At 30.5% G+C, this 6,767-nt stretch overlaps 1 protein-coding gene across 5 annotated transcripts; it reads right to left on the bottom strand.

Moving 5' to 3' along the window:
* Window positions 1-317: 317 nt before the first annotated feature.
* On the bottom strand, window positions 318-4,366 carry LOC145162764 (uncharacterized). 5 transcript variants are annotated; one of them, XM_079081815.1, is made up of 10 exons: window positions 4,074-4,366; window positions 3,862-3,990; window positions 3,575-3,709; window positions 3,363-3,492; window positions 2,999-3,212; window positions 2,732-2,901; window positions 2,340-2,441; window positions 1,744-1,838; window positions 1,474-1,534; window positions 318-563 (listed from the first exon to the last, which is right to left on the bottom strand). In XM_079081815.1, exons 6-10 carry the CDS (start codon window positions 2,778-2,780, stop codon window positions 550-552), a joined length of 321 nt encoding a protein of 106 aa, XP_078937941.1. In that variant the 5' UTR covers window positions 2,781-2,901; window positions 2,999-3,212; window positions 3,363-3,492; window positions 3,575-3,709; window positions 3,862-3,990; window positions 4,074-4,366; the 3' UTR covers window positions 318-549. The 5 variants fall into 5 exon arrangements, with proteins under 5 accessions (XP_078937941.1, XP_078937940.1, XP_078937944.1 ...); XM_079081814.1 differs by having other exon boundaries at window positions 4,081-4,366; XM_079081818.1 differs by having other exon boundaries at window positions 2,732-2,793; window positions 4,081-4,366.
* Between the last annotated feature and the right edge of the window lie 2,401 nt (window positions 4,367-6,767).

Raw genomic sequence — 6,767 nt, 5'->3', positions numbered from 1 at the left:
CGTCTTTATCCTATTTGTCTTAGACTTTGTTCTCCAAACCGTGTAAAGAAAAAGATCCACACCCTCTTTGACCTCAAGTCCTTCACTTCTCTTCTCCTACTAATCGAGCAACAAATCGTGTGTCCGTTTTCCCTCTAATATACGTATATGTTTAATTCAGCAAAATAATAATAATAATAATAATAACTAGAAAGGTGCCCCCGCGTTGCGGGGGTCGGAATGTGCGAATTTTTCGTGAAAGTATAGTACATTCGCCCATTTACAAATGCATCATAATCAAATATGTTGTATTGCAATTGCAACAGAGGCAACCACCATTTGTAAAACAAATTAATAAAACTGAGAGAGAGGGTATGAATAATGAATTCAACTGTTCCAACATTGTAATAACCAACTACCTTTCTTAGCCAGATACAAACTTCCATATCACTAAATTAATAAAACTATGCTATTATTTTTTTCCCTTTTTTTGGAAAAAAGAAGATTATAGACTCCTTCATTACCTTGGCAACAGATACAACAAATTGACCTAAATGTGAACGGAAGTCGCTAATGATATCTGGCTGCATAACAGAACAAATATTTGTTAAAATTTTAGAAGAATTAAAGAAAAATGTAATATAAATATGAGTATAAAACAACAAAATTTAAAACCTACATTTTAGCCTACACTAAATCTACATAAGATGAGTTTGAAAATATCATTGAAAGAATTATTATTATACGAGAGTCAGCTTAACACATATGAATCCATTTTGTTGTTTCTTGATTTTTGAGAGGTAGCTAATATAGAAACCTAAACTTAAAAATACGACAAAAGATTAGGATCTATATACAAAGCAGTAGAATCATTATTTAAAAGATATGTAAAGTTCCGAAAAAAACACACTTTCACAAAACAAACTTACCTGATAACTAAGGACACAATTTAATTAATTTATTTTTTTTAGCTAAGCAACTTGATAGAGGACACCCAACTCATTAAATAAATAATATATTTGTTCCTAGCTATTAAAAATCATTTTTGAAAACAAAAAAAGTTAGAACTACAAATACAATATAATATGGTTTTATATTATGTCATTACTTGCAGATAGATGTTGCAAAGAGGTAATTCATGCAACCATGAAATAGAAAAAAAAAAATAGATGTTGCAAATTGTGTGGAAATGTAAGTTCACGGCTATTACATGTAAGAAAAGGGTTTCATATTGCTATTAGCGGTATAAAATTGAAGTATGTTGTCATTATGGGCTGAGAAATCAAATTATAACCTAATTATAACAGTAAAAATTGCTTTGAATTCTAGATAGCATTGTTGTAATTTGGTGGATATTTCAAAGTATAATGTTGTAAATTAGACGGAATTTTTAACGAATTATAGCATTGTATTTTAAACTTCTTTCTTATTTAGATGTTATACTTTCAAGAAAGAAATGAAAGAAGGATCCTAAACTAAGAATTCAATGCATACCTAAACCAATAGCACCAGACCCTTCATGATCTTCAGCCTCTTGCAAGAACCGATAAACATGCTGTAAAAAAAAGCAAAATAACAAAATTAGGATTAGAATTTGATCTTTCAAAAGATCCCTTAATTTGTTCTCACTTAAACTTTCCCTTGCTGGACCTCCTTGTGGTCCACATTGAGGTATACTTTGATCGAATTCCATACTGTTATCAAACGATATAGAAGGGATTTTTTAGACTTTTGCCCCATATCTTTGCCAAAAATGACTCTAACCTGTGTGTAGTGACTGTCCAGATCCACTGCTGCTCTCTGTGCTAGAGTTTTATGTATGATTTCTTTCATATTGGAGCTTTTCAACTTCCTGCAATCTGCAAGCAAAAGTAAATATGATTAAACCAAAATCAGTAGTAGATCGTTTACACAAACAGTCTAAGTTAAGTTGATACAATCTAATCTAAAAGAACATACAACAAACAATCTATTTTTATTTTTTAAAAACAAATCATCTTTGTAAGTTTTTTACCCTTATAATTTGCCACATCTGGGAAACGCATGCATAGTATAGTATAATAGTTACTTTACAGATAGTTAAAGAGTGAGCTTGCAGTGATAAAGAACATGGCGATTTCTTTTCTTCCTGTGAAATGATTAAAGGCACAGGATATCATCGAGGTTTATTCACAACACTCTAATTCTAATGTTTCTCATCATTTTGATATGCCAACCTTAATCCAAATGTCTAATGTTATCCTTTTTTCTATAAAAACTCTTGGTGGTTTCATCACTTAACAATTTTGCAAACTTTTTGTCGAGACAGAGGATCAAAATAATGCTAGACCTGAAAGTATAAGATTCTCGTTTGATTGTACCTGGGATTGGTGCAGTAAAATTGGTAAAGGGCAATTTGGTCTTTTGTGGTTTAAAGATGGATATTACTATTTCAATCAAGTGAACATCTACCGGGAAGGTTTCTGTTGGAATAAGAAAATCAAAAGGAGAATAAATATAAGGTTTTAAAAGGATTCTCGGCTGTACAGGTTAATGATGTTACAGTTGGAGCATTTTTGTCTTTTTCTAGTTTCTAACTATCAAAAATGGTTTCATCTCAACCTTCAGAAGTGACATTTAACTATATATATATATATATATATATATATATATATATATATATATATATATATATATATATATATATATATATATATATATATAAAGAGTTCAATCATTCTTACAGAGGAAAGATGAAATCGTATTTACTCACCGTCTTGAAACAAAGCAATAGATGCAAGGGAAGGCGATGGAGATTCCATTTTCAAAAGATAGCTGCCATTGAAGCCCAAAAAAGGCACAACTTCAGTAAAAAGAATGGATTCCCCTGATGATAGATATTTGTTGGCATTAAAGCTCTCGGATTAAATGGCCTTTCATAACCTTGGAAATGCATGGTTTTAAATAATATTAGCAAAAATCTATAAAGATTTTATATATTAAAACTTCAAAATTGAAGCTTGAATTGTTTATATATTACGTTTGTGATTACATCTGTGATGAAGAGTACAACAGATACCCTTTTTTTCAACTTATTTCATAACCTCGCACCCACAAGCATTCTGTCATCTGCAAAATTTATGAAATTGCAAAATATTAAGATCGAAACAGAGTTTTAGAGATTGAAATCGACATAGAGAGTAAGGTAAAGGGCATGAAATCCTCCGACACTTGTTGGTGTTTCTGATGTTCACCTATATCAAAATAAACATGAACCAATTAAAAACAAACAAAAAGAGATGGATTAGGGATATTAGTGATGGAGGAATCGAGAAAGCAATTAGCATAAACATAAAAAAAATAGGCAATCAATGTAATTATATAAAACATTAATCCCTATTTACCTTTGTTCCATAGTAAAGCATATATCTCATCAATTGGTCGGTTTTTGTCTTCTTCAATTACACTTTTACCCGATCTCTGAATATTGTGATTGAAGGACATAAAATGGTGCAATTGCACATCCAAACACTCCTAAAAAATCAAAAAAGGCCAGTTTATCAACTTCAAATTTTTCATGAATTGAGAAATAAAAGATAAGTTATAACACATGCACCTCATATAAACAATGGGGTGTTTCAATGTCTTGGGAAACAACAAAAGTGAACTAAAATTGAGTTTCACACAATCGGTTTTGGATGTTATATCCAAACACTATCACATACAGTTCGTTTCACCTGTTTACTTAATCCTATTACACAAATACTCAAAATCAGACAATTTCCAAATTCCAAATCCAATCTGTTAGTAAATGCAGAAGCTTACCAGAATCGAACAAAGGATTGACTTGCAAAAAAAAATCGAGTAGGTTGACAAAGGTACCAAAATATTAGAACTATATACCTTAGAAATCGGGGGTAAAGCAACCCACCTTACCCCCTTTTGTAGTACCTCAGTAAGACTTGTTTCAGGCGTGCAAAGAATTAGCTAATCGGCACATTAACAGTGCTACTGCTATCGTTTCACTGTCAACTGCCAGCAACATCACATATGACGAATTAGGGCAGAATAGAGGATAGAGAATGACGAATTAGGGTAGGAAAACGATAAATTACCACTTACAGGGGGTCGTTGTTCGATTTTAGAGAAGGGATATGATGACCGGTCGATTTTAGAGAGTCGAGTATAGACGAAATGGAACAGAAGTCCATACTAATCAAGGTGGACAGAAGCCGTAATCGAGGATTTGGAGAAGATGGAGATGAACCGGAGGGTAGAATCGGCAGTGAGGTGGTTTTAAGTCTGAGTCGAACAGGGGCGATGCTGGTGGTGAGAGTCGGTGTAAGAGATGGTGAATAAGAGAAGAGAGTGGAAGGATGAAGACAATTAAGTCGAAGGCGGTGGATAGAGTCGGTGAATAAGAGAAGAGACTGGAAAGCAACCAATGACATAAGGTATAATTAAAGGACCATTTTTGCCATCCCTTAGCAAATTTACTGTAGCTAAGGATGGAGAATTTTAATATATATATATATATATATATATATATATATATATATATATATATATATATATATAATAATAATAATAATAATAATAAATAATAGATCAACTCCCCACCCTCTCTATGTGGATCCAAGGTTTGTTATTCCTCGCATATTTCCATCCTTCATCGGCCAATTTGCATGTGCTTAAATAATCAAAATTGTGAACAGAGGATTTTCTTTTTCTTCCCCTCTATGTCACTCGAATGCACCATCTAATATTAATGTTTCCTTTCTCTCGGGGGGGTTTTTAAAAATCGTCGACACATATAAACATATAATATTGAATATTGATGGAATAAGATTTTATAATTTATTACTTTAATTTCGTTATTCTCATTGCTATATCAACTTTTATGTGGTTTTTATTATAGCTCATATATGGTTTTTTTTAAGTCATCGATGATGGCATGATGCATGCCCTTAATGTACAAATAGTAAACTGTTTTTTTTTCTTTTTTTTGGTATAGATGTTTGAGATATGATTGTCGATTGGGATCTTGAACTTATTTATGAATTTAGGTTGAATATATGGAAGTTAGAATGAACCGAGTTTCGATAGGATCATGGTGCTTGGATCAAAATGATGATCTCGATGGTGTTCGAGATAGGGTCCAATGCGATGGTGTCTGATGGTCAAGATGGTGGCTTTAATAAGGATGATGGTGGGTCTGTGTGATATCCCCCGGCTAAGCTCGTTTGTGATTCTATATATCCAGCTAAATCCATATTTCCAAGCAATTTTTTTAGATTGAAAGAGAAAAAAAGCATTGGAGGGTAGAGGAATGGAGTGAACGGGAAAGGGGTAGGGGTGGGGTGTTTTTAATTTATTTTTATCTTCTTTTTAAGTTATATATACTTATGAAAAAAAAATAAAAGAAATTAACAGCACAAAAAAGTCATTTCATACGACTTAAATAACATGTATGTTTTAGAAAACCACCGCTTGTAAAAAAAGGTATTGTTTTGCTTACACTTAAATAAAAATCCGTTTTTATTTTTTTTTCTCATTTTTTTGTTTTTTGTTTTTTTTTGTTTTATTATTATTATTATTATTATTATTATTATTATTATTTTATTTAATTATGTTATTTTCTTTTTAATTATTTATGTTTTAGAAAGTATTTTTTTTATATGTAATGGTATTTTTGGTTTTACGAATGTAATCTTATGTATTTTCAATAAAAACTTGTGACTATTCAAGTGTATCGATCTGACTATCTCTTTTTTTTTAGTTCAAACTATCCATGTTTATTTTTTCCGTTCTGACTATCTCTAAGTTTGTTTTTTTTTCGTTCAGACTATTAATGTGTTACTTTTTTGTTCGTATTATTATTGGGTTATTTTTTTTTCGTTCGAACTATCTTTGTGTTACATTTTTCGGTCAGATTATCCCTATGTAATTTCTTTCACTCGGACTACCTCTGTGTTAGTTTTTTCTATCAGTTTATCTTTATGTTAATTTCTCGTCCCGACTATCCATGTGTTATTTATTTCATTGCAACTATCTTATGTTATTTTTTTCGTCCGAACTATCAATGCGTTATTTTTTCGTTCGGACTATATCCGTGTTATTTTCTCGTCCTGTCTATCTTTGTTTTATTTTTTTTTGTTCCAATCGCCCATGTGTTATTTTTCTATTTCAGACTAAAAATATTTTATATTTTTCATTCGGACTAACCATGTGGTATTTTTTTTTGTTTTTGTGTAGAAAAAAATAAAGGATAGTCAAACAAAAAAATAACACATGGATAGTCAAAACAAAAGCATAGTGACAATCAGAATGAAAAACTAATATGGGATATTCCGATTGAAAAAAATAACGCAAAGATAGTCGAAACGAAAAAATAACATTAGGATAATCCGAACGAAAGGGTAATACATGGATATTCCGAACAAAAAAATAACACAATAATAGCTATAACTGATTGGGAAAATAACACAAAAAAAAAAGTCAAAACGAACAAAAATATATTTTTAATGTTGATAATAATAATATATATTTATTAAAAATATTGAAAACAAAAACTAACAAAAAAATTAAAAAAAATTAAAAAAATAATAATAATTAAACTCTTTTTCAAAGCCATTAGAAGGAATATGAGAAAGAAAACCCAAAATAAAAGCATGAGATTATTAAATGTTTATAGACAGAAATCGGAGAAGTATAGAAGTATATGAGATATAGAAGGACGAAAAATTTTTGTATTATTTTTTTATTCTTAATCTTATGTTTTAATATTTTTGCTCATATATCGCTCATAC

The sequence above is a fragment of the Lactuca virosa genome, chromosome 3 (assembly GCF_052849685.1).
Source record: "Lactuca virosa cultivar CGN04683 chromosome 3, Lactuca_virosa_CGN04683_v6, whole genome shotgun sequence".
Lineage (NCBI taxonomy): Eukaryota > Viridiplantae > Streptophyta > Magnoliopsida > Asterales > Asteraceae > Lactuca > Lactuca virosa.
The sequence above is the reverse complement of the archived record's forward strand: the minus strand, read 5'-3'. Positions and strand labels throughout refer to the sequence as shown.